Source organism: Haliaeetus albicilla, chromosome 11 (assembly GCF_947461875.1).
Source record: "Haliaeetus albicilla chromosome 11, bHalAlb1.1, whole genome shotgun sequence".
Taxonomy (NCBI): Eukaryota; Metazoa; Chordata; class Aves; order Accipitriformes; family Accipitridae; genus Haliaeetus; species Haliaeetus albicilla.
In genome coordinates, this window is record NC_091493.1 from 35,139,687 (window position 1) to 35,166,949 (window position 27,263).

Sequence of the window (27,263 nt, forward strand, 5' to 3'; positions counted from 1 at the left end):
CAGTTCAGCCAGTCTCGGTGCAGGTTTTCAGATGCCAAATCCTTTCACTGCTGTCCCGTGGCACTCCTGCCATCCGTAGTGCAGCAGAAGCGCATGAAATAGTTTAGTGAGGTAAGTGAATGTGCGGTGAAGACCAATCTGAGAGCAGGTGCTTCTTCATCGAGAAAAAATGGTGGTGTTACAGGAAGGGAAATTACTGGGACTCCAGAGCTGGAGTTTCCATTCTCTGCCATGCTCTGCACTTCATATTTGACCTGTGTACCTGGTTTCTCAGTATGTAAAACAGGCACAGGATATTTACAGTCTGTTCTGAAACTTTATTGGTATTTGCAAGTTATCTTAACGTATTGGGGCAGAAGGGAGCACAAAGATATGCTCCTTCACTTGTAATCTAAAATTGCCTCCCTGGTGGTGGTGCTTTAATGTCTGCATTGGTCTCTCTGTGCTTTTTTTTCTTCAGGGGAAACTTCTGCTTCTTCCCACAGGGATGTTTAAGCCCTGTGAAGCAGAAGATACTTCCTAGAGGTGAGGTTGACTGTGCCATAGCAATGGATTGAACAGTAGATTTTCTAACAGGACTCCCACACAACAAATACTTAAAAAACTAGAAGAAGGGCTGGATTAATTTCGTTTCTTTTTAGAAACCTAACTAAGGCGCTCAGGCTAGGAGTTCAGATGGCCTACTGTCCTTTCTTGTCAGGAAGGAGAAATAAGAATCTCCAAAGGACACATTTTAAGCCATTAGAAGTCAGTAATTCGAAGCCAGGTTAGATGCTTGCAGTCAAAATGGATGAATCTGGATCCAAATATCCTGATGGAATATCATCCTGGTCAGCAAAGAAACATCTTTTCATTAGGAACTGCATTTCTCCATTTAGTTATCAGTCCCTTGAAAGATACAAATTGCCGCTGATTCTAAAGTCTTCTGCTTTCAGAGGAATGCTTCTTTTAAGTAGGTGTGTGTCTGTGCTTCAAAGAACCTGATTGTCTTGATATAAAAATAGTGTGACATACAGCTTGACTGATAGAATAAAATTATAGGTTTAGTTCTTGGACAGATAATTCAGTCTTATAATGTGAGGAGTATTTTTCCCGGAGTGCAGGTTCAGAAGCAAAATGAAAACAAAAAGTAGACTTCATGCTCTTTAATATTTATAAATGATTTTTAGTTCGTGCTTAGATTTTTAAATGTCATACATATTTAACATACAATGTGTCAGCATTCATTTGCATAGGGAACATGCACTTTATTTAATAAAACATATACTACTTGCACCACAAAAAGGAAAAGAAAACACTTTCCCAGATGAATAGACATCACACCAGTACTTACAGCCTCATGCGACTTACGCAGCCGCTGTCTGCGAGATGGTGCAACACCGCACGGTTCGCAAACTCAAACGTGTGGTAGCAGCGAGTTCCCACGTGGAAAGCTCTGCATGAGAACGCTCTGCATCAGCCCCGAGGCAGCTAAACAAGCTCAGCGCTTGCCAAGATGGTTGAGGGGGAGAGGCACTTTGTCAAGTAATCACAATTCAGGCTCTTCGCAGCTTTAACCTCCTGAACAGCCCCTGTGTGCTCACTGGGGAAGTTGAGAAGCGGTCCAGCAGCCTTTTGTTGTGGTCGTTGCCAGGGACGGCATGAGCAGGTCAGGCTTCCACCATCTCACTGGCCTACAGGCAACAGCGATGACAAAGTCTGAATGCGTCCTGGCACCTGGAAGGGAAAATGGGTGGTTTAGACCTCTCGAAGAAGTGGCACGTAGGAACAACCTCCCTAGGAATGTAGTAGAGCCCTCATCGCTGGAAGTTTTCAAGGTGCTATTGGACAGGGTGCTAGATAATATTGTCTAGGCTCCCTTTCCCACAAAAGGTTGGACCAGATGATCTTTCAAGGTTCCTTCCAACCTGAGCTGTTCTGTGATTCTATGTACGCCGCTCCCCACCTAAGAAGACATTAGTATTCCCTGTCTCTTGCCTAAAGTTGGTTCAAACGCTCATATCCAACAGGCCATTCTGAACTATTTGATGGGAGGGAAATGTAAAGAGTACTTTTTTTAGGATGCCAAAATACAAGAGGTTTCATGGCTTCCTTAGCAGCTTCACTTGTGTGGTGAGCAGGAGAGCGAAAACCCAGAGAAGAGGTGTCTTGTAGCTGAAGACATCCCCCCCATCCTTGAAAAACGCTCTGAAGAATTGTTAACCTGCTTCTCCGAGGAGGTCCAGCTGTGAGCTGGCTACTCCTTGGGGGCTATGTGGGGACAGGCACTGGTGAGAGGGTCTTGTCCATTAAGAGGAAGAGACCCAACGAGGCATTTGCCACTTCAGTACCGTAATCTGAAGGGAAGTCCACCTGCAGGTTGCCTTTGCTTAACAGGAGCAGTGCAACAGTTGCCACACTGGCAAGATCAAGGTTGCTTGACTGGAGTCTCGCTTCTTCAAGAGAGGCTTTAACAGTTTCCATGAAAAAGGCGCTTAAAGCTGCCTTCTTGACTTAATAAGTCCGTAGGGCAAAAGTCCAACCCACAGGAAGTCTAAAATTTCTGAGGTTGTGAAATACGATGGTAAAACTGCTAAAATGAATTGGTCACAAATATTTCTTTCCTGGCTTTTCCTAATCTCAATAGTTGAGTGGGAATGGTTCAGTTTTAGGTTCCGGTTCAGTCTGTAAATGGAAAAGCCCTTCATGCTTTGTGGAACAGTTGAGTTAAACTGAACCCAGCCTGGCTTCATTACCTGGCTACTTCTTGTACTGGAAGAGCAAAGAGATATGTTTACCTTTGTACTGCTTTTAAATTAGAGTTTTGCATCTCCGTGCAGCATTTTTGCCTTCCTGCCTGACAGCTGCCATGCCTTACTCTACTAAATCACTAGCCCATTATTTTCTTTTTCACTGTAAATCACCTTGAGATACTTTGAGAGACACTATATAAAACTAAATTGATTTGAAATGGCTCTTAAGACAGTCTCAATATGCCATTATAGTTTATATTTGGACTCAGCTGGGTACTAAAAATGTTACTGAATAGGATGTCTAATGTGCATTGTTAGCCCCATTAATTTACTTCACAGAATAAGAAGAACAGCAACAGCATTAGTTTTCTTATCTGAATTCCTGTTCAGTCTCCTTTCCTCCAGGAAATGCACAGAATAAAGGCCACATTTGCAATTTTTTTCTTTGCTGCAAGAGGTTAGCTGGACACAGCAATAACCTCCTTACTCCAGTCTAAGGCAAGCAATGGGTATTTTGCTAAATGAAAATATGTCTTTGTTTTTATGAACAATTATAGGATAAGGAAGGGAGGGAAAAGTCCTGTGAAAGGGAAACTGGCTGACCAGCAGTGCCTGGCCTTCCACTTGCCTACTGGCTAAAATGTGCTTGTCTCTCAAATCAGTTCTTTATGGAGAAGAAAACGTTTAAGTAATACGGACGAGATGAAGTTAAAATGATATATGAGACCTTCTGCAGAACAAAGCCATGCAGCTGAGTCCAGGCCCCTGCTCACAAACACCCTCTCTCAGCTTGGTGCATTGTCAGAGTAGTTTTCTTTTTGCACACTGTTGCTTTAATCTTGATGCCGAGGAGCTTTGCCTTTGGTTGCTCACTCCTTGAGATTTCTTTCCCCCTTTCTGTTTTCACCACCAAAATAAATGCAAACTTCAGCACTTGCCCTTCTGACTGAGTCATCTTCACTGATCACTAAAGCCTTCCATTTCCCATAAGGAAAGTTTCATGTATCACTTTTTAATGATTCTGGCTGAATCCTGGAAGAGCAGGTCATACGGTACCAAGAATTGGATTCAAGTACTGAGACCTCTTCCTCTAACTATTTAGTTTTACTAAATGCCTTCTAGGGAACATGTTATAATTAGTTTTTGGAATGGCCAAACCAAAAGCTGAATGTCACTATAAGGGAAGCTCTGAAAGAAAGAAACATTAAGCTTCTGTAAAGCAATCTGCAGAGTTCAATACGAGACAGAGGCTTTGTGTGTTGAAAGGTGAGCCTTCGGGGACTGTCCTCTACATTGTTACCTTTCTCGTACAAATTCAGCTTATATCACTTCTATCCAGCAAGTCATCACCGTCCCCCTGTAAGCTTATTATCTTGCTGATAAAAGGCAATATCGCTTTTCACTGGCTACAGTGGATGGTCCCTTAAGGCTTGATCCAAGAGTTATCTCCGCAGCTAGTTTTCAAATTTTTCTAAACCCTGTGCATTTCATTAATGACCCAGTTGAAGTAAGCAATGAATGAAGTGCCTGTCTGAACACAGTGTGTTACATGGATTCAGGATGGGCTAAAATTATTTACTTGCTCAAAGCGTTATTCGTCTGCGCCCTTTGGGCTCCTATTAGGAGACTTTTCAGGATGCTAAATACTTAAGTAGAAATCCTGGTCTTACTTGAGCCAAGGAGAGTTTTGCCATTTAATTAATTGCCCTGGGACTTTACCCTTTGACTCAATGGATTTCTCATCTCCCCTTTCTATTGACTTCACTACTTTATGGGCACCATTTTAGCCAGAGATGATAGCATTACTTAGGCCTCTGCTTTGCAGCTAGCATAATCGATACGTAATCCAGTCTCCAGAGAAATCAATACATAATTCTTGCTGTTGTTCCAGAGACAGCACGATCAATATCTCTGCTGATCACTCTGTCTTAGTCCAGGAAAGTACCTTCTCAGCGTACTTTCTGCATAAGCTCATCTTTCCGAAGTTCAATTCTGGGAAAAATATCTGAGCTGCAGAACGGCAACCTTGTTACTCAAATTAATGCTTTCTAATCAGAATTTATTTTAATAAGCGTTCTTCCGTCACTGGGGCCAGGCTGTAATATAGTGTGGCAGAGGAATCTGAAAAATCACAGTGCTGCCTTGATTAGGAGTCCCTTTGCTGTGGTGTCAGACTAAACGGCATTTTCTCACGGTTTGCTCAAGTCCTATTTCCTCATCCTTTACCCACTGTTTATAATACAAATGTTAGTTAACTAAACACTTACTGAGGATTTCTGTCTCTTGCAATGGTGCCAAACTGCTTGAGAGCCTATGGAAACAACATGGAGTCTGCTCTGTCCTGGTGATGCTGTCCCAAAATAGGTCCTTGGGCAGTCCCGTGTCCTGTCCTTTAGGCTTAAGGAAGGCTCCATTTGCAATGCATTTGCTCACACTGGTTGCAGATTTGGGCTGGAGTCATTAACTACACTGGTTTTATGCTAAGCAGTGCTATTAGTTGCAGTGCTATTAGTTGAAGCTCTGTTTTTCCTTCCTTGTTGTTTTGGAGAGGTTACACTCCCAAGTTCACATGCTTCTTAACTGTTTGTCATTTGTGGTCAGGAAAATCATTGGGATGACTTGGTCAGTGGGCAAAAGCCTTCTAGCTTCCCTGTGTTTGCTGGAATTACTCTGACATGACCCTTTGGAAAATGGAAACTTGCTTCAGCTAATTGATGTCAACCACACATGTAAACCTGGCTCACATCTGTCTGCTGAGGCAGGGCAGGCCCCCCCGGCTGCCCTGACTCCTCTCGGAGACTAGCCAGGCCATCCGAAAGGGCTAAGGACGCTGTGCAAATAAAGAGCCGTCTGCTTAGGATTATCTGAGAACAGCAAGGATGTACTTGTCTGCCCTTGGCTAATGAATATGCTCATTATAGTTTCCTCCTCTCGTTTTCAGGGGGTCTTCTTTTCCCTATCCCCTCTGCATACCCCTCATCACTTATGCTCAGTTTGTATGGATTACCCAATGGCCAGGGAGGTTAATTCTAAGCCTTTGAGGTTCATTCAGCTTCCCCAGAAACAGCCTCTTCTGCCTGAAAATTTTGCCCACATGGGAAAAAAGGAATCAGCCTTATCCAGCTGTCTGAAACACTGGCTTGCAAACCATCCAGAAATCTGCAGGAGATGGCTTTTGTGCATTTGCACAGAATGACATTAAAATAGACCTCTGGTCTCCCAACACACATATTGCAGCCTTGGTTGTCCAAACACAGGGAGGCAGCTGGATAGGAAAGATGAAGTGTCTCTTTCTGCCCACTGACTACAGGGAGCCCAGGGAAACTTTGAGTGTCTCGGTTTTTAGATGATTAAAGTGCAATGAGGTGAATTCCACACTAGGTGTGATGCAGAATACATTAAATTGCATTGCATGGCCTATCCACACAGGTTTCTGTGCACAGTTTCTCGATGGTACGGGAGCCCTTTGAACACATGACCTCCAGCCTTCTATCCACCCGCTGCGACTTGCAGCAACTTTCCTGGTTGGTTCAGCTTTGGATTTCCGAAGCTAAAAGCGTAATGGGTCAACAAATGTCTCTCTGAGCTCAGGATTCATTGTGCTAAACTCGGAAGCAGTAACAGGCAACCGTATGCTTGATCCCAACAAAGAAGAGAATGAAGAGGCACGTGATGAAAATGGAAGTTAAACATACCTTATTTCTCATCTGATTTCCTCGTAATAGGAAATTAGGATTCTGGAAAAACATCTAGAGACTTCAGCAGCTGAGTAGCCTCACAAGAATGGGCCAGGCAAATTCAGACGAGATGCCTGAGGCTGACACCTTTGGCTGGGATGATGCAACTAGAAGAATCACTAAGCTAATAATGTTAGAGTGTGTTATTTCAGCTTGGAACCGGGAATCACAGCATTACCGTAAGGAATGTTTTACATTTCACAGAAAACTAATATATCTGAATTCATTAAAATATCACTCGATAAGTGTAAAAAAAAGAAAATAAGGGTTTTTTAAAAAGTCTTTTGATTACAAATGGATTTAAAAATAATCAGCATATTTAATTTGTGGATATGTGGCACTTCAAACTATTCATCTTTAGTATTTTTTTTCCTGGTAATGCAACTACACTTACAAAACTCACTTAACCTGCATGCCAAGCCTCAGCTTGTATGTTAATTTATTATTTTTTAATCAAGCCAGACTCTGGCCTGAGTCAAAAATCGAGCATATAGCAAGTTTATTATCCTGGCACAGATGCTGTTTGTCCAACAAGCAAAACTGAGGAAGAGCGGAATATGCCACTGCAAACAGTGTGTCATCGCCTACAATAAATGTCTTCCCTCTCAATTCTTTGCAAATAGCTATTACCATATGATCGTTAATGGATCATGTGACACAGGTGATTAAGGAATGCCCTGTTTCCAGCAGTGCTAGGTAGTGATTTTGTTTGCTTTCGTGGGTGTTTCCAGTGTTTCTGGGAGTGGGCCACTGGTTCCTGCCTGGTGTTTATTTACTTCACTTCCTAATCCTTTTCAAGGCCTTCCTGAACTCCCTTTTGGATTTTCATTTCTTCATCCAAGTGTTTCCTCAGGATTTTGACCTGCTAATGGAAAAAGATGAAGGCAAATTCTGCAAAATCCCCACTGCAGCTGGTAGCACTACAGCCATTGGCTCAAGTGCAGCCTGGATCAGGCCTTCATGCATGACCAACCTTCATGCAAAGCAAATAGCTCATGGGCTTCGGTGCGAGGATCGCTTGCAAGGGAAGGGTTACTCGTTTACTGTCTCAGAGGAGTGAATTCAAGCAGGGATCTGTTTGTTTTCCTGCAAGAAAGCCATTCAATAACGTTGAGGTTGTAAATGAGTGTTTATAGATTTAGGGATTTTTTTTAATGGAACAAATGACATTTGGTTTACCAGAGGAAGCCAAGCTACGACTATTGCAACATAAGGTTGCTTGCTAATGTTTAGGATATCCATCAGTGCAGGAGGACGTTAAAAGGTAGAAAGGTTCTGATAAGAGGCTGGACACTGGATGCTATCCAAACCTATTAAGCACACGTGATGAGAGAAGAAACTTTCTGAGAACAGAAGCTTTCAAAATTGTCCTGTCATCTTTGTTGCTGCAATGGTGAGAATACCGTTCTTTACCAAGACGCTTTATCAAACATCTAGCTGCTTGTAGTAATGCACTATGGCAATGGCTCAGTTGCTAGCAAAAGGAGGTTACATGACAAATTCCAAGGATTGTGTGAGTCGCCTACCTTTTGGGTAGCGAGAAAATTCTGGTTGGTATTAGCCTTCTCTTCTATTCTGTTTTTTCAGCTACCCTGCTCATCCTGCTGACTGCTACTGGTACTGCTTATTTCACCTGTGTTTTCATCCTCTAATCTGTGCAAAATGCTTTTACAGCAGAAAAAAGGCAACAGCAAGTAAAACATACTTTCCCTTCCCCCACTTTAAAGCAAGTTTATATAAAACAATTTCAGCTGGCACGTTTATGAGCACCTCTACACCAATAAACCTGTGTGTCTACAGAAAGGAGGGAAAATTTGTTTCTGTGATAAAGAAACCTCTGTGAGCAGGTTTCCAAAGAATTATTTAAAAAGTATGGGTGGGGAAGGACTAGGGTTTAAAGATACTGAAAAATATCTTGCCAAGCACTTCTTGTGAGGCCCAGTTTCTCACTAAGTAAAGTCAAAAATATGTCTTCTGTAGTGACCAGTTTAGGTTCTTAAACTAAGCTGTACCAAACACCCCATAGCTGATTGGGATTGCGGTGTTTCTATTTAATTGAAGAGTATAAAGTCTGCAGCTGATTCACTGGACTTGCAAAAGAAGCTGATGAAACAACTATATTTTGTCACGTGGGACAATTGTTATTTCAAAACTACTATCTATGGGGCTTTGAGTGTTTAAGATTTCCTCTGGTCACCTCTAGGAGCCAGGAAGAAATTTCTCCTTCTTGATCTAGGCAATCTTTTATCTTCCTTTGTTGCTCCAAAACTCATGTTGTTGTTACACCGCCAAATTTCTCTGAATCAAATAATTCAACATTCCAAGGAAACCACACTTTGGATCAAAGAGCTTTATGTAGGAGACCTTTTGATTCACACCATTTGCATGGCAGTTGCTTGTTTGCCACTATCAGGAACAGAAATGGGATTTCTAGAAAAAAGCAGCTACAAAAAGGTCTTCTGAGAACAGGAAAAACAAGGTATAGCTAGATAGCAGACCCTGTTGCTGATTAGCATGAAAAATGCTTCATATACTTTCTATGCACTTGTCAGAAAGGAAACCTCAGCGGTTGCTCAGTTTCTCCAAGAAAGGGCATAGTTCAAGACTACAACTTGTAGCCCAGCACCAAAAAGGAAGGATGCTGGAAACCCAGAGAAGAAACTTAGCTTTTTCCTACCAGTGGGCTTGCCGAGGCCCAAGAGGCAGCCCAGCAAGTCCGGAGCAAGCAAGTCAGTCTGAAGCTGCATCAGATCTACTGCAGTAAATGAGTTACTGAGGTGGTTAGTGTTGCCTTTTGTGATGGATTAGTACAACCCCTCCAGGCAGAACATGTTCAGCTGTTTGCTGAGGGCTCTGTTATCTTCAGCCATTGTATTTTTCTGGGTGTCTACATGTGTTTTGATAGTTTAGTAGAATATGAGGGAAAAGAGATTCATCGTGACTCCAGATCAGCTTGCAGCTACAAAACAAACCCTACAGTTGATAGGCACTGCTGATTTGCTTCATTTAGCTACCTGCAAGTGATTCTGCCCTCAGTGCTGAAAATACCATTTGATTAGAGAACAGCATTGGGTTCAATTTTCTTCTCTCTCATTGCCCCACTCTTTAATCCTGGGCGAGGTATTTCCTGCGTTTGGTCCCCGTTCCCACTTCCAGGGCTAGTGAGATTGGTTTGCTTCGGAAGCTTTAGCTCTCATGACCTGTGTATGTAGTGCCTGGCATTACGGGCCCCCATTCTCAGGTATAATGTCTACACGCTGTCGTAGTAGATAAATTGCTACTAATAACACAGCTGCTCTCCATGCTCCCCGTCCACCTCACTGCCAATTCCTACATCTGTCATCTCAAAGCAAATATCCTGGAATTATGAAGCCTTGTGCTTTACTGGTTTGCCTCATGCAGACCCAGATGACTTTGTGGTAGGAAAAAAAGTAAAAAGAAAATGCAGAAGTTGATTACAAGAAGTGTTGCAGCTGCTCCTGATGTAGAATTGGCTGTTTACTACATATACAGCTAAAGCTGAACAGACAAGATCAGACACAGGGCGAGAAAAAAGAATGTTCCAACATTTTTGCGCGTAACACCAAAAAGCGTCAGGAGACTGTGTGTGCTGTGACAGTGCTGGGAACCTTTCCCTCGCCAGGTTGAAACTAACCCAAACTTCCCAAAATCAAAGTACCACCAAGATGCTCTATCTCCTCCTCCATTGCTTTCCTCTGCATTCCTCAGTTGGATGATCTTAAAGGTCTTTTCCAACCTAAATGGTTCTATGATTCTCACCGTCAGCCCCTTCACACTTCCCCTCCATTGGTCACCAGCTGCATGGTCAGGACTTCCCGGGCTGTAGCTCAGCTGGCATTGGCCTGCCCCTGCCCAAAGTGGAGAGGTGGGGCAGTCACCCAAAAGTCACCCAAAAGCATCACCAGAGTCACCCAAAGCGGCTCCAGGCATCTCCCCATGGTGGGGCAAGCAGAGCCCAGGCCGTGCCCTGTGCTGATGTGTACCTGCTCTGAGGGCAGCAGTGCAGACCCCAGAGCAGATACCCCGGGCCAGTTCTTGGGGTGGATCTCTAGCCACAAGTAGCAGATCAGCCTTGGAGGCACAATTTCATGGCCTCTGTTTTGCCTTCCATTTCCTTTCCTGTTTGATAACACGCATTACCTGAGCATATAAACTTGTCTTTCCCTGATTTTGCACCTTCCAGCATGCTTGGATATATCTACCTAGCCTCCCTTTTTTCTTGTAACTGCTCTGATTACAGTCCTCCTCATGACTCCTTATGACTTTTTGCCTCAAAGGACTGAGGACAGTCACCCCTGATAGTGATACCATTGCTACCTATCCTGGTAACCGCTGCCCCTGCTAGCTGAGCCTTCCTCAAACATCTGGAGAACAATGCAACTCTACAAAAGCAACAGCAGAAGTGGCATTGCATGTGGCAGATGTCCCATCCTTGACACAAACCATTGTGCTCCGTTGCTGGTCTTGGGTCACGGCCATATGAGTGCAAATCAAATGCAGCAACGTAACAGCTGGATGAAGCCAGTATTTCTAGGGTTTTGTGTATGAGCTCTTCTCATCCCATCATGCACCATCTCACACCAAAGTTCATTTTAGCTTGTTTCTTTCATAGTTTTGAGGTCTCTACTAGTAGCAATCTGTGCGGAGATTTGCAAATAGATTATATGTGGAAAATTGCTGTCAACATTTGAAAATACACGTATCATTAAGACAGAAGTGCTTGGAACCAGAGACAGCTCAAAAAAAGTTATGGCTTGAACTTTTGTCCATTGACTGAAACATTTTTAATTGTTTGAAGCTAGTTTGTTGTGGAATGTTTTCATAACCTGAGACATAACATATGCTGCACATTATTTATTTTATGCAAGTGGCTTTTAAAATAACTCATCATGTTTCAGAACCATGGCTGCATGTCTGAAACTTGCCAGGAAAGCAGTTGTGTTTATGACAAAGGTTTGCATGAAGTCTATTCAATCTAAAGAGTGTGGTATCTTTCTGGTTCATATAATTTTTGTAGTGATGAACTGTCATGCTTTAAGATACCATGATGACTCACATCCACTGGCAAGAGTTGGCATATAATGAAAGCCTATAATGTATTTCTAGGTTCCTGTTCCTTATTCACTAATTGCAAGCTACAAATGGACTGATTTGGGGAATCTGAGCATCTCTAGCTTTGATTTATCTCAGTGAGACTTCTTTGATTTCAGTCACAGATGATGATCAACTCTTCTGCAAAACATGAACTCTTAACCTCCCTGTTCACTGTTCTGTAAAACATCGAGAGATTGCCACCTAGCTCATGAAGACTTAATCATGCAATGAAGCTTTAGTATTTTGAGGTTCTTGGATGAAACACACTGTGTAAGGATAACCAATTACCTCTGGACTACGGACCTGCTCTGTTTCTTGCAAAGCCAGTCGGACCAAAGTCAATGCTATCCCTTCTTCTGATCTGAAGTTCAGAGTTCTGCAAGCTATTTCTTTTTTGTAGGAGACAATGACGATTGAGACAAGTGTCTTTGAAGCAGGAGTGTTCATTTGCAAAAAAGATACTTATTCCTTTGCTCAGAGCTCCAGGTTTCCTTTGGTGAGCATTCAGCATACAAACTCTCTTCTTCATCTGTTCTTGGGGCCACACCATGTGCCCGTGTTTTACAGAGGAGTCCAGTGTTTTTCCAAATCAGTGGTACAAAGGACTGGAAGAGGGCTCAGGGGCCTCTTGCACTGAACAGAGATCAAATACACTTAGATCATCAACAGATGTCTGTCTGCCCTCAGAGGTCTCAAAGACCTCTGAGAAGAGATTCCACAATATTCATATGCCTGTTCTTGTGCTTCTCTGTGTGAAAAATTGGGAAAAAAGACTTGATATCCAATTAAGTGGATTCCTTCACATCTTTCCCCCAGTGTAGAGCAGAACATGCAGAATTCTTGATCCCTGCCCTCTTTATTAAAAACATTTCTTTATTAAAAGACCTTTATCATGTTTCACCCTTACTTTTCCAGACTAAACAAATCTAGTTCCTCAATGCTTCTCTTCAGCATTTTTTTCCCCAAGTATGTTTCTCAGCCCTCCAGACACTTGGAGCTCTCATCAGCTTTCTATAGCTTTCTCAGATGGTGGTGACCCCAGCTGGATACGTGTCTCTAACTGGAGTCTCAGCACATCTCTCTCAGTTCCCTTTGTCATCTGGGCACTTTTTCCCCCAGAAACAGCAGTGTTGAGCACAATAAACCAACTCTGCACATGCAGGTTTGTGTTGTGTGTGCATCTGCTCTGGGCTCCGTACAGCTAGTGGAAATAATCGGAGCTGGTTATGCAGAGACACCTGCTGCTCACCCCACCCCAGTTTCAGAAAGGCTAACTCCAGCTGCTGCGTTGTCAGGAAAATGCTTTTGCTCACTCAAGTTGTAAATCTCTGCTAGCTGGCTGCCTGCTTTCGCTTCCACAGACTTGGAGGCAACACCTATAGTGTACTACATCTTGACCAAAGTCATACATTTTAAATGTTTGGAAATTCTGTCTTAAGGAAAATTAGAACAAATAACAAGTTTTAATGAAAAAGTAAAATTATCAGAGGAGGTCTTCTGAATGCCTCCCATGGTACTGCTGGCTTTTCAGCTTGTTTTATAAAGAATTTGATTAGCTGATAGTTCGACAAAAGGTCAGGTGTCCTCCACGCAGTCACAGTGGAAACACCGTCAGAGAAATGGTGTGAGTACCATGGCAAACATATAGAGAGGATTTTATGAGAAGGCTTATTTGTTTGCTATCCTGTTCAGTGAAGGTCAACAAATACTGTGTCTTGAAGGGCTGAGTGAAGTAGCCTGTAGCAAAACTTACAGAGTTGTCAAAAAAGGAGAGTTTACATTTTATAGTAAAATGATGCAACATGACATTCAAAATAACAGATAATGGGGAGTTATAGCCTGGAAGCTTTCATCTGATCAGAATCATATTTCTCTTCTTTTCTGCACTTCAGCGAGGTGCCGAGTGCCGGGACACGGGCAATACCAGATGCAGCGTGGGCACGGCTGCCTGGCACGGGTCTCCTGGCATTCAGGCTGCCGGGGACAACTGTGGTAGTGCAGGAAAGACCAGACTGCATTCAGCTTGCGATGCTCTCGGCTCCCACCAAGAACCTGGTATTTATGGGTGATATTGCATCCAGCTTCAAACCTGGCCGCCGTGCTGTTTATCAGTAGTTGCGTCCTAGTGAACAGGAGAGGAAGGGGGAGAAGCTGTAATCAATCTCTCAGCAAAAGTATCTTGCAAGCCCAGAGGCTTAATTTGGAAGGAACGGTGATCTCCGAATTTTTGTGGACACGAACACAACTAACCTTGAACAAGTGTGTGACATCTCAGCTGTTTTCAGGCCACTTACTGAAACAGAAGAGCAGCTGAGAGGATCTCTTTTGTCTTTTAAATTAGAAAAAAACAACATTTAGAAATGGAGACTTTTTTCTCAGAGTGTGTTAATGGCACTCAGAAGTAACTGAATATCCATTTCTTGTTTCTCAGATAATCACTAATCCAATTCCTAGTTGCGTTCTTTTCTTAAAAAATAAATAGGGCATCATAAAACTGAGATGTTGGTTTACAAATAACAAAATATTTATACAAAGGTTTTCGGTTTCTGGCCATAAATGAGAAGATACAGGAGATGATAGATAGGAAATTTTTATTAAAACCTGGTGAAAGTAGTTTGGACTTTTGGACTTTTATTAAACTGATCAAAAAGGATAATGATATGAGAAAAATTTCTGTTATTGGATCAATTTAAGCACTTTTGTGCTGCCAGAGTCTTGGGCCGTAAATCTGGTTTCAGTTCCATCAGCTTTACCCTAGTGTTACTCTGTTGACTTGACTGACATAATTTCTGATTTACATTATCATAAGTGAGATCAAGAATCACTTTCTTTGCCTTCAGGAAACAGAACAGCCATCAGAGGAAGTATAGGACTGTACCCGTTAAAACTACCCAGCATTTTGTTTTGAATACAAGAAAACATAACAGGTTTCTGCAGGTGTTTGTGAAGAGTTAGCAGCATATTCTTTGTCACACGCTCAGATACAATGGTCTTAATCATGGGGTACAGTTCTCTTAGCTGCCACAGGACATTTAATATGTTGGAAGAGGTGTCTCTGTTCCCCCGTAAAAGCTGAATTTGCTTTTACAGCCATTACCCATAATGCAGTGGGAGAATCGTGTTAATAACCATTTCATCAGGGCTGCAGAAATCTTTTTGCACCTCTCCAGGGAAGAAGAAACTTTTTCTTCTGTAAGTGGCCAAAGTGTTACCTTTGGAAGCTTTCACTCTTGGGATCCGAATGCTTTCTTGCACTCACAACCTGTGCTACCTAATTGTTCTCCAGGGGAGCAAAAGTAGGTTAGTGGGTTGGGTTTGGGCTTGTAATTGTTTCTGGCTTGCTTTGAACATTTGAAGGCCGTAGGTATGCACAGGATTCAAACAGGAGAATGGCAGTCATGGTTATTTCATGGAAGCAGCGGGAACAATGAAGTCTCGAGGAAAATCTCAAGAAGGCTCATACAAAGACTCCCTAGAACTGTATGCAGAGTTGGAAAGGGTTGGGTAGGCTTCTCCCATACACGTGGTGCAGCTGCTCTGCCCTGAACACTATGAAGGGCTGCATAATGACACCAAATGTTTTGCTGGGCCTACAAAACCTTTGGAAATGATCAGCTTGTGAAAAAAAAAGTGGGGTTTTTTGTTACAGAAAATGAAGTGGTCTAGTAAAGTGCTTGCACTACACTGTGAGGCTTTAGTCCATGTACAGGATATTAGTGTATTTATGTCTTTACCTACCTTGATATTGTTAGCTTGCTCTCGATTTGTTCAGAGGAAGCAAAGACTCAAAGGTCAGCAATGAGTGGTTTTGAAAAACCAAGTGTTGACTGTATATCTCCCACAAACTTGGAGAGAGGAATCACACTTCGTGCCATTTTTAAATACTTCCCACATTGTCTTACAGTTTCTTTTGCTCATTCTTCTCCCCTTTCCCTTTAAGAATTTCACTTCTTTATGAAAAAGAGTTAGCTCATTTTTTTTTTAAATGTGCTTTGCTCTCAGACAAAATTTGATGGAATTATTATTGTAATAATGCATCATGGGCATGACCTTCAACACTAACCTCAAGGCAGCTTACCTCCCATTGGGAAATGAATCCCCAATGGGAAATGAAGTTGCCTGGCATGAATAAGAATCAGGTCACTTGGTCTAAATTACTAATTATGGGCTTTAATACTTAGCTTTTGGATCCCAATCATGGCCGATAAATGTAGAACAAGTTCTAGATTTAATTAGTAGTAACTTCAATTAGAGGCCCTAGTATCACTTTTACTTAAGTGCAACTGCATTCACATCAGAAGACACCTGACTGACAGCAGTACAAAGACTATGGAGTTCAGTGGTGTTTCTGTACCCTATAAATCAGAGAGATGTTCAAGGTAACCAGGTGTCCGAGCAGTGGACTCACGCAGCCACGTACAAGTTTTGGGCTGCCGGTGAGCTTGTGTACATACCCCATTGAGTATGCAAATTGTAAAGTACAGGCATTAATTCATATGGTTCCTAGCTGAAATCAACTGAAATACTTCTGATCATTAGGCTTTAGTTCCTATCTGAATATTCCTTTAAAAGCCTTTTTTTTTTTTTTATTTCCCCGGTAGTTTCAATGCAACAGCTGTAGGACTGGATAACAGGACTTTTGAGGTTTTGTCCTCATTCTTTCACTGCTTCACTCTTGCCTCTACTTATTCTCTTGAACTAAAACTGGGGACTTAGATTTAGTCATGGGCATCTGCAGTGAGGAATTTCTGTAAGTTGTCTGATTTACTGAGACTTGTTCTACCCAACCTCAGTGGCCACACAAGCTGAGAAAATCTGGCTTTGTCTCAGTCTCTTAATCTTTTAGACGATAATGTGGGGGCTCATCTACCTCTCAAGAAACTGTGAGACTTCTAAATTATTAGCAATATACTCTGCCATTAAAAGTGGGTGTTCCCTAGATACCATTTTCTGAGGAAATGGAGGAATATATGGAGGAAATGAGGAAATAGTTCAGTGAGGTCAAAGATATCCAGCATGTTCTGCAGATTGTCTGTCAGGGTTGAATAGTGAAACTGCATTACGCAGCATGCACAGACAGTTCTGTAAACCATGTTCCTATTTAAAAACATTCAGGTGGAACAAACTTACTTTTTCATGTCACAACCAGGATCATATTCACGTTTCAGCAGTGGGAAGGAAAAGATAAAAGACTTAATTCAGCTTTCACCATGCTGGAGATTTTCTGTGGCTCCGCCTCTGCCCCTTCCTCTGTCCTCGTTCCCAGTGTTTTTGAACTCTGCCTGCAAGGCATTTCAGTGCTTGCCAGGATTTCCCCAACTAAGGGTGAGTTAATGAGAACATCTGGCCAGGAATGAGTGATGATGCTCTGTGACCCACCCACTCAGCACATCTGGTGGTCGTGGCCATGGATGGGGAACCTTACCCAGGGTTAAGGCTTCGGCAAGGAAAGAGGATTTTGTCATCTATGGCGGGGTTTATTGAAAATACCCAAATCCGATTGGTTATGTAAAGGGGCTTTAATGTGAATGGGAGAAATGTCTATAAGTAAGTGTACACAGACACTCATATACACACACACACATGCATATACACTCTTTTATATAATTACAGTATACTGTCAATGACTAAGAATGTAGACTGCCTAAAAACTGTCTTTATAGATAATTAGCCCCAAAGGCCCTAAACTGGTTAACCATCAAGGCATACTGCAAAAGACCTCTCTTTGGTAAGGGCTTTTTGAAGGGGCTGAATGTACATTCTCTCTAAAGGGAGGAAAGGATGAAAAGAGTTTATGTGCTTGGTTGGCAGAGTTCCTTTTTGAAATGATTATTTTAAAACTGCTGGATTATTTTTGTCCTTCTAATGATGAATTAAGGTGTCCAGACACTTTTGTGAGCATCTTTTTATATTACTTATATATAAATCAATAAATACCAATGCTCTGCTCTTGTTTTCCTTTGCTGGTAAAAAAAAAAAAAAAAGATGGATTTTTCAGACAGCACAATGAATCATCAATGAAGTGAAAACACTGGGCAAATTCTCTTTTGTTTAAGAGAATGGCCTGTACACAGTTCAGGCCAGCACATTTTTCATGGGATGCAAGGGAGCAGTTCAAAGAATTGGCAAGGAGCGGGTCCTGCATATTCATGAGGCTGGGCAAGGAGGTGAAGGTACAGGAGAAGGCAGAAAAGCAATGTGAGGATAGAGTGGAATGTGGAGCGAGTTACCACGGTATCCTATTTTACTGCTGTTTGACGTAAAGCTCCTTTGCTTTTACACAACCACTGGAATTGAATGGAAGCAGCTCAGGGCATAAATAATGAATGTGTCTTTTACACGTTAAGAAAGGAGAATCTGCACCTCGCCACAGAGATAATGTGCCTCTCTCTTCTCTCCCCAGTCTCCAGCCTGCGTTCCCGAAGTCAGTCAAGATCTTATCCAGCAGACAGAGGAGAAGCTCGAAAACAGCCCCTGCAAAGAGCTATTCTCTCACTGCACAAAGTAAGTATAACTCAATACCCAAAGATCGCAGGGCTGCAGTCAGCAGCTTGTAAGGAATGTGTCAGGTAGAGAGAGACATTTCAATTTGAACCTGAGGCACGTATCTTCGGCTTATGTTCATAATCCTAGAGGCATAGCTGACAAGCGGTGAAGTCATTTCATCTGAACAAAATATAATAAATATTTCCATGCCATTATATACGCTACACACAGGCACTTAGTGTTTCAGGTATTTGACAGAGTGTTCTAGCCAAGTAAACCAGCCATGGATTTCATGCTGTGTGAAAAGAGCTACAATGATAATGTATCCAAAGAAAACATCTCTGTTTCAAAGTGAATAAAAATTAAGTGGCTATACAGTCCATTTAGACAGAGGAATGTGCAAACTTGCTCCGCATGGCTTTTCCAGAAAATCTTCACCCGGAGAATGGGGCTTCTTTAATGCTTTCTGTCTGTCTGTGGCGTTCAAATGAACGTGCGTTATTTCATCCTTTGTCTGGGAAAAGGCTTATCAGTTTTTGCAGCGGCGAGGCGATTTGTGCTATTATGCGCTAAAGCTCCAGGTATGCAATCTGCATTTGCAAACACTGACCAGAGTACGTTCACTCCAGTAGATCATAAACCAATAAAAATATGAAAAGGAGGGATCATCGCAAGCTGGCCCATGTGGTTTCTGGCTGAGCACGGTTTGTTTTCCCTGGATGATGTAATGGGGATTTGTAAAATTCGCTCCGCTGTCATTCATTGTTTTGACTCATTTCATTGACCTTTTCTGTTTTCAGTTATTCTTTGCGTTGGTAGGAGATGTGGGTTATTTCTGGCCTTCTCTTATAACATAACCAGTTTCCTTGCATTGGCCTGGTGTCATGTAGAGATGCTCGTATAACTTGCACCAGTTGTGTGTGCCAGTCCCAATGACAAAGGCAGAGCTGTGCTCGACACAACCCCCCCTGATGCCTGTTTCCAGTTCTCAAATCGGTTTGAAAGCTGACAGTTCCCTCTAAAATGCACTTTGTTGTTGCCAAAGAGGGGAACTAAAAAGCAAACAGCTGCTGAAAGGCAGCTATTGTTCTTTAAAATACGTGCAGCTTTTAATTAACTGAATGGAATAGGCTAGCGTTGGACACCACTTAATTCAGGCTCGTATTCACCGACAGCCATTCCTTCATCTCAACTGAAACAGAGAAATGAGCCAGGTTTGAGACCTTGTTGATAAATAGGCTGATCATTTCACATGGACTCAAATGGGGTCAAAAGGAAGTTTTAAAAACTTGCTGTTGGTATTTACTAAAGGTACTGAATAATGTTAATTTTGGAAGAGTTCACAGTCAGACCAAAAAACGGAGGCATACATACAAATATGAAGCTTGCTGTCCTGTAGGAGCAGGAATGGGGATGAGTTTCAGACATGTCTTTGTAGATAAGATCAGTCTGCGGGAGAAGTGCATGTATAACTCTAACTTCTGCTCTGACCTTTAATATTTTGACTGTCTGCTCCTGCCCCCCTCCAATTTCCCCTATAATTTTGGCTTTGAATTTGGCCATTTGTTAAAGCTCATTAAGACTTACTTTTTTTATTATTTTGTAAGCTTGAATCCACATAGGGGAAAACGTATGATCTGTGTCCAATCAAAGCTAATGAAGACAACAACAATTTGACTTATGAATACTGAGTGTGTGCAATTACCTGCCTGTTCCAAACTGATGGTGCAAGAATTACCAAAAAAAACCTCAAACAGCTGAGAAATTCCAAAAACTTATGAATAGTAGCTCATGAACAAGGAGGAGCTAAGCTGAGGAGACACGTTATTCCTGGTGAATTGTTTGCTCAGGTCTAGAACTGCTCCAGGATAAAACATAGATTATCCATTCCTAAACTAGAGTAGTCCTTCAGAGAGGATTTCCTCCTCCAGCAAAATCTGGAAATGTGTCTTATATATCTTCAAATACCTGAAACACCCTTAGATACAGACACAAAAGTGTCTGTATACACCAAGACAGAAACACTCATTTCTTGTGGGCATTTTTCACCCCAAACCAAGTTTTGTCCCCACCAATGCTGCCAGCAGAGGTGGATGCAGTAGCCCCGGTAAGCAAGGCAAGGACCAAAACCAGCAGGTCAGCAACCCTCTGTGAAAGAATGTGACCGCCTCCATCTCAGGCAGCTCTCAGCTAGCCCATCTTTTCTTCACTCTGAACCTTTGGCCTTTCTTATGGGATGTCTGTTGGTCTCTGGCTGCTTGTTACCTGTCACAAGCAACTTACTTCTCACATTTGCAGACTGGCCTTTTTATTCCTGTATTCCTCTGGTTATGCAGAAGACTTTGCAACCACTGCGTGAGCCCAGATTTCTTTTCTTGATCCAGAAACAAATCCACATCCCTGTTCAGGCTTTCTTTCCTCTGTTTTACTCTACAAAGCACATAGCTGTTAGGAAAAGCCCTTTGACTTTAATCACAGTTACTACTTCTGTATAGCAGGAATTGAAATTGATTTTTTTGCTGAAAGTAACTCCTCTGATGGTCCCTTTTTGACAGAAATGGGCTTCAGCCAGAAATTTTTAATCCAGATGTAAACATCCCCCAAAGTTTTGGAGCTCAGTTCCTGAGGGTGTTAAGTTACTAACAGAAGCAAAGACATTTGTTGTATAGTGACTAACAGCCTTTGTAAAAGTCCATTGAAGCCAGTGGGAGACGCCCTGTTAATTTTCAGCAAGCATAACCAGTACATACTACTATTCAGCTTGTATAAGGCCTCCTGTTAAGAAATACAGCAAACATAACACTTTGTTCCTAGATTGAAACCATGAGTAAAATAAAGTGCAAAAATAAAGTAGAAGTATGATCCTACCATACAAAAAGTCTGGATTTTCTCCTCTTGTTTTGTTTCTCTTTTGCTCCAAGTTCAGGATTATAAAATGCTTATATATCCTTTTCATCTGAGATAGATCTGTCCTTGACCACCTCAGTGGGGAACCATTCCAAGAATACCTAAACAGCATGTACTTCGACAGGTTTCTCCAGTGGAAGTGGTTGGAAAGGTAAGTGTCACAATTTTTTTTTTTTCTTAATTAAAAATGCATACGAAAGGTTTATTTCCACTTTCCATGCAAAGTCTGTAGAATACACTCAAAATCTGACAGCTGAGATAGTATGTTTGCTCCACTTGCCTTCAAGATAAAGACAGTTTGGCCTTTCTTCAGCGTTACCAATGCCTCATCCTAATGCTTGCAATTTGTGACCCTCTCTGTGCAGCAATTCTCTCCCTCTTTCTACTGTTCTCCTTCAGGAAGGTCCATCAAGACTCATTCCCCATTTCCCTGAGCTGTACTCGAGGGAAGCTCTCCCAGAGAGCTCCAGGAAGGTTTTCCTAATTTTAGCATTTGTTTTTAAGTGTTCATTGTTAGAAGGTTCAAGAAGAGGTAATGGCTTTAGCCACAGGAAGATGCCATATAGAAAAGTCATGTTTATTTTGGCATAAGACTCAGTTTAACCATGAGCTGAGTCTCCAGCTGTGACCATGCAACGAGTACCATTGGTGTCTGGGGTATGGATAGTGCTCTTTCATCCTCCGTGAGAGTCCTTACACCCATAAATACTCCTCAGCCGCTCCCTTCTCTCTTTAAGGACACCACACTTCTGAAAGTGAAATGCTCCAGCAAGCAGCTTGGGCACCTTTTTTTCACAGCATGCTTGTGCATGGCAAGTGAATAGGAAAAAAACGTAAAGCCTATGAAAAAAAAGGAATCCAAATCTCCTGTGATCTGGGAAATATCTGTGGCCAATTTCTCTGTAGGCCCTGTCACCACGAGCTACTCATGGCACAGCTTGAAGGACACATTGCACTTTTTTTATAACCTCCCCTTGTGCAGCTGTAATGCTAAACGTAAGATACACATCCAGTGTACACCGTACCCACGCAAGACTGAAACAGATGCTGCTCTCTAGGGAAGTAAAGAATAAAACAGAAATCCACCCCAAAACACCAGGGAGCCAGTTTTGGCTTCTAAAGTGTTGGCTCAAGTGTTCAGCCGTTTAATGGTATTGGGTACATTAGGCACATTAGGCATGATTAAAGTACATTCAGAAACTTCAGTTGCCTTCCTGTTTAGCTACACTCTGAATATGGTGACTTTTCGTCTGGACCAGTTACAACTATTATTAAATCACTGTAAACAGACAAAAATACGGCATATAGGTCCTCGCACCATATTTATTGGCTAGACATTTCTGAGCACATTTAATAACCAGGCAGCCTTAGTGGGTATTAATTTGCAAGGAAAGGGGCCTTTGCCTTCTCCTTGTCAGTGAGGGCTGCGACAGATGTACACTGCTGGGTAACAGTGACCTTGAGTTGAGCGAAGCCCCGGGTTCCACAAATGGAATTAATTACGGCAGATGAGTTAGGGCCAGCTCCATGAGCGGTGTGCATCAGCGTGATGCCTCGGACATCAAAGGAGCTGTGCCAGTTCCTCTCCCTGGAAAGCTACAAAGCTGCTGCACAAGAGGGAAGGGAAGCGGTGGGCAGAGGGGAGAGCCATTTCATGCCAAGACATGCTCCACATGCCGTCTTTACTGAATCCAGCATTTACTCTTCCATTTCAATTAAAAAAACATCAGCTGATTCATCTCTAGCCAGGCTATTTCCTATCTATTTTCACATTTGGGGTAAGGAATTTTCTGAAATGCTTTGTGGATTTTTTTTTCCATTCCCCCAACAAATGTGACAAGCTATTGGATATGCTTGGCTTAAGAAGCTGGGAGAACTGTTTTTAGGATTAGCAAAGAGATGTTAGTAGCACAGAGTGATCAACGGCTCCTTCTGACAGCCTGCTGGCTCCAACAGAGGAGTCATACAGTCCATTTATTCCACGGACATTGCTGAGCATGTAGTTATTACTGCTAATTGTCGCTTTTAACCCCAATAGCATTTGCAGTATCCTCACAGAAGCCTGAAAATAGCATCTTTTCCTCTTCTAGTTTTGGCTTTCTGTGTATTTTTCTTCCCCCACTTTTAAAAACAATAATGAACATAAATGAAACGATTCACTTTAACATTTCTTCCTTATTGTCATCAACCTCATCATCCCTGTTGTGGGAACAGCCACGTTACTGCGCTCCCTCTGCCGGCTGGCCGCCCGCCAGAGGAAAACAAAGCTGGTAGGAATATTCATATCAACTGCTAATATAATTGTAAACTTCGGTGACGGAGTGGTGGATACAAAATCGGATCTCTCTGAATCTAGAGTTCCTCTTCTGCCACGTTGTAAAACTTTCAGGGTAACAAAGTGTAAGTGAGATGTAGGGCTGGAGCCATTTTGGTAGAGCAGGATTTTGTGGGAATCCTGTGAGATTGGATAGTGATCATGTCTAGTGATCATTAAGGAGCACTCTGCCCTCAGAAACAAAGACAGACTTATTTACCCCTTAATTTGGCCCTTAAAAGGAAAAGAGATGCTTTTCTCCCTTCTTGCCAGTGATGCTCTCCCAGGAGGCTGGTACCCCATGCGGGGCCGAACTGGCTTGGAGCTCGGCTCCCTGCTCTCCCCTCCTGCGAACGGCACCTAAACCCACCTCTCTGGTTCCCGGGATTGTTTCTTTCCTTGTTTCACATCAGTTTCCTGTTTTGTTTAAGGTCGAGACACCAGAAGTATTTTCTGGTGGATTGAATTTTGGATCTCTTTTTCTCATCTTGAAGACCAAACAAAGCAATAAAGTGTTAGCCCAGCACTACCCTTAAAGAATTTGTATATATCATGAGAATTAATATCTTGTTGGAAGCTCTCAGGCCTCCTCTTTGCTTCACAAAGGCCAAAGCTATATAACGGAGATTCAGAACCCTCCATGGTCCTAAGACGCTAGCAGAAATTATACTGATGACTCACTAATGTGTTGTATTTTATTACAGCTTAATATGTTGGAATTGAAAAGTTCAAGCCATACATAGTATTGAAGTAATGTAATTACATCATTATACATTGTATTATATAACATGATTACCTTGAAGTAATGTGATTATATAATATTTATCTATTTTGCTTTTCAAAAGTATGCTCTGAAATAAATAAATCACAGAGAGTGCATTAAATGTAGTATGTCATTTTTTTTTAAATTTTTTTTTTCCTCTTCTTCCAGGCAACCAGTAACGAAAAACACGTTTCGGCAGTACAGGGTACTAGGGAAAGGTGGCTTTGGGGAGGTGAGTAATTCTGAAAGTTTCTGTTAAGAGCGTTTCTTACTTCTCAGGCACTGCAGGTTACAGGAGCCTGATGTGACAGAGGCTGATTTTCGTTAATTGCTGACAGTTTACTTAGCCTCTCATGACACTGTAATCTCAAAAGAACACTTTTGAGAATTATATTGTATTCGACTGTTGCATTCACAGTGGAATTAGGGTCACACCCTTATTTGTATTTTACTGATGGCTCGAGGTCACTGCCTAGGCAGCAGAGTCAGAGGAGGCGCGGACAGGCTTTAGCTGAGCACATTAAAATCTGCACAGACAAAAGGAGGTGGGATAGGAAGCAGGCGGAGGAAAGTGAAATAATTAAACCAATATTACACAGCAGGTTTGGAAACAGTAGTCTGTTCCCCAGCTGCCCCCGCCTATGCTTTATTCGCTACGCTGCCGTCTCTAACCTTAAAAGGACTAAATCAGATCGGATCATGAGGAGTGAAGAGCAGCCCAGACATAGTGTTTGCTTCAATTTACCCAGCAATTGTTCTCTTTAATTCGCAGGTCTGCGCTTGCCAAGTCCGAGCGACAGGGAAGATGTACGCCTGCAAGAGATTAGAGAAGAAGAGAATAAAAAAGAGGAAAGGCGAATCCATGGCACTAAATGAAAAGCAGATTTTAGAAAAAGTCAATAGTCAGTTCGTAGTGAGTATTGAAATCCCCAGCGCTCAGGTCCCTGCTCACCTGCTGAGCACTGTTTCTGTTGAACCTGATGTCTCGTCCTGCTCCGCGCACCTTTGCCGAGTCTCATTTTAGTCTCTGATTTGTGAGAAATGCACCAGCCAAGGTACCTGTTCCTACCACGGGAACGTGATGCATTTTACAGGCCTTGACTTGCATCAGGGCTGCATCAGGCTGAGCTATTTTTATCCAGCGTGATTACCTGAATTCCCAGCGCCTGGCAGAGAGGAGCTTGGAGGAGACTGAAGGAGATTCAACCCAAATAGATCAGAAGAGATTGGTAGTGGAAGCAGCTAGCCCGTGACGCGGAGCTGGTCTGCCTGACGTAGGGCTTTCCTGAGTTGTGCCAGCTCTTGTGTCTCTTTAAAACCTTGCCTTAGATTTTACAAAAAAAAAAAGGTGGTGTTATCTCAGCATCTGTCGTGTTCTTTACGCTTATTTTTGGAAACACTGTGAATACAACAGATGCAAGATGTTTACTTACCTCTGGCAGAAGGAAAGGCGTTGGCCCGTATTTAAAAGTGATATTTTGGTTTGTCTGATCGCTCCTGGGGCACCCACCGGAGCCTCGCAGGGGTGTTGCTGACCTTCATGCCTCAGCGATGGTCCGTTTGACCACCACAGGACTGGGCTATCTGGGCCTTCTTGGGAACCTGCTGAGATGATAGGTTTTTGACAGCTATCCAGCAAAACAGTGCAGCAGGCGGTGTAGATTCCCTTGATTATTAAGATTTCTCTTACACGGAAAAGTATGCCTGGAATTAGTACGTTTGTCCAGCCTGCGAAGCTATCTGAGCATTAACCTTTAGGGTTTCTGATGATAAATAGGCTGGATTCAACAAATTAAGCTATAAAATCCTAACATCTGATTTCTCTGTACTTTTAAAATGTGTGTTTGCTATTGTAATAAGGCCCATATCAAATTCAGTCAATGTATTTTTTTCCTTTTCTAGAGAAAATCTTTAATGGAAAGTTAGTGCTTTCTTCCTAGCAGCTAACTGAACTGTCACAACTATGCTACAAATGTTTTCCTAGGTCAATTTAGCCTATGCCTATGAAACAAAGGATGCACTGTGTTTAGTTCTGACCATAATGAATGGAGGCGACCTGAAGTTTCACATCTACAACATGGGAAACCCAGGCTTTGAGGAGGAAAGAGCTTTGTTTTATGCAGCAGAGATTCTTTGTGGCTTAGAAGACCTACACAGAGAAAATACTGTGTACAGGTAAGCACTCTCTAGAGTCTTAGGACATCTTTTCTGCGTAGAAAAGAATTGCCTGCATCCTCCCTGGTCATTGTGGTGCTGTACAGCTTAGATGCCTCAGTGCTTTGGCTGAAATTTTGCAGAGCCCTGTGCAAATTCAGTATGATTCAGTAATCATGGAAGGAAGCAGTTGCTTCACTAAATACATCCTGTCTAAATTACACAGAACTAACACAAAGGTCCCCAAACCCTACCTCAGCGTGCACTGGGTAACATAAAAAAATTATGAAAGTTCTTTTAAAGGGATTTCATTAAGGAATCTAGTTTCTAGTTGGTATGAAATGGAGATCATCCTATTCAAGCCTCTATTTTAATTATTTAGATTACATTGCATTAGGGCCTGTACCACATCAGATGTGGAAAAACCATCTCTCCTAGCACGGTGTCAGGCAGCGAGCTTCAAGAAGGACAGATTTCAAGTTCTCAGCTCCCAGTCTGGTTTACAGCTCTATACAAGTGCTTTTCCAGGGCATCATAGGGTTTACTTGCTGGATAAGCAGCATGACTGCAGACAGAGTTCTTGTGACTCCATGAGGATTTTTTTTTTTTTTTAAATCAATGACCAGTGTAGTTGTAAACAACATTTAATGTTTGTCTTCATCATCCCAGCTTGTGAAATCATTATTGCTGGCATTCACAGCAGAAGAAGTCCTGTGGATTGATGAAAGAGCCTCCAAGGACAATGATTAATAGACAATAATATGTTATTTTTAAAAACTAAGCCACACTTTAAATCATTTGATATGCCCATGTATAATAAACATTATGCATATGCTTGTATACATAGAAATTACGATATTATTGTTCCTTGGAGGAGATCTCCAGCAAACTGCCAGTTGGTTGCCTCACTGTGACTCAGATCTTGCTAGCTGGCATAAGGAGGGCAGACAGATAACACGCTGATTTAGTTGGCACTGGCCCAAGGAGGGGATTTTTTTTCCCAAGGAACAAAATGGAATTTTGTGTTTAATGTCAGTTGAAAAATTAAATGAGTG

General features: G+C 42.2%; 1 protein-coding gene across 3 annotated transcripts in view; it reads left to right on the forward strand.

The window, feature by feature from the left end:
- GRK5 (G protein-coupled receptor kinase 5) overlaps nucleotides 1-27,263 on the forward strand; it is a 161,516-nt gene that overhangs the window by 114,733 nt on the left and 19,520 nt on the right. For 2 of the 3 annotated variants that reach the window (XM_069797096.1, XM_069797097.1), the window contains 5 exons: nucleotides 17,988-18,088; nucleotides 21,036-21,128; nucleotides 24,223-24,286; nucleotides 24,827-24,967; nucleotides 26,039-26,229. In XM_069797096.1, the coding sequence (XP_069653197.1) occupies nucleotides 17,988-18,088; nucleotides 21,036-21,128; nucleotides 24,223-24,286; nucleotides 24,827-24,967; nucleotides 26,039-26,229 (590 nt within the window). Of the gene's footprint in view, nucleotides 1-17,987; nucleotides 18,089-21,031; nucleotides 21,129-24,222; nucleotides 24,287-24,826; nucleotides 24,968-26,038; nucleotides 26,230-27,263 lie in introns of those variants that run through there. The other variant, XM_069797098.1, reaches the window with a different exon arrangement.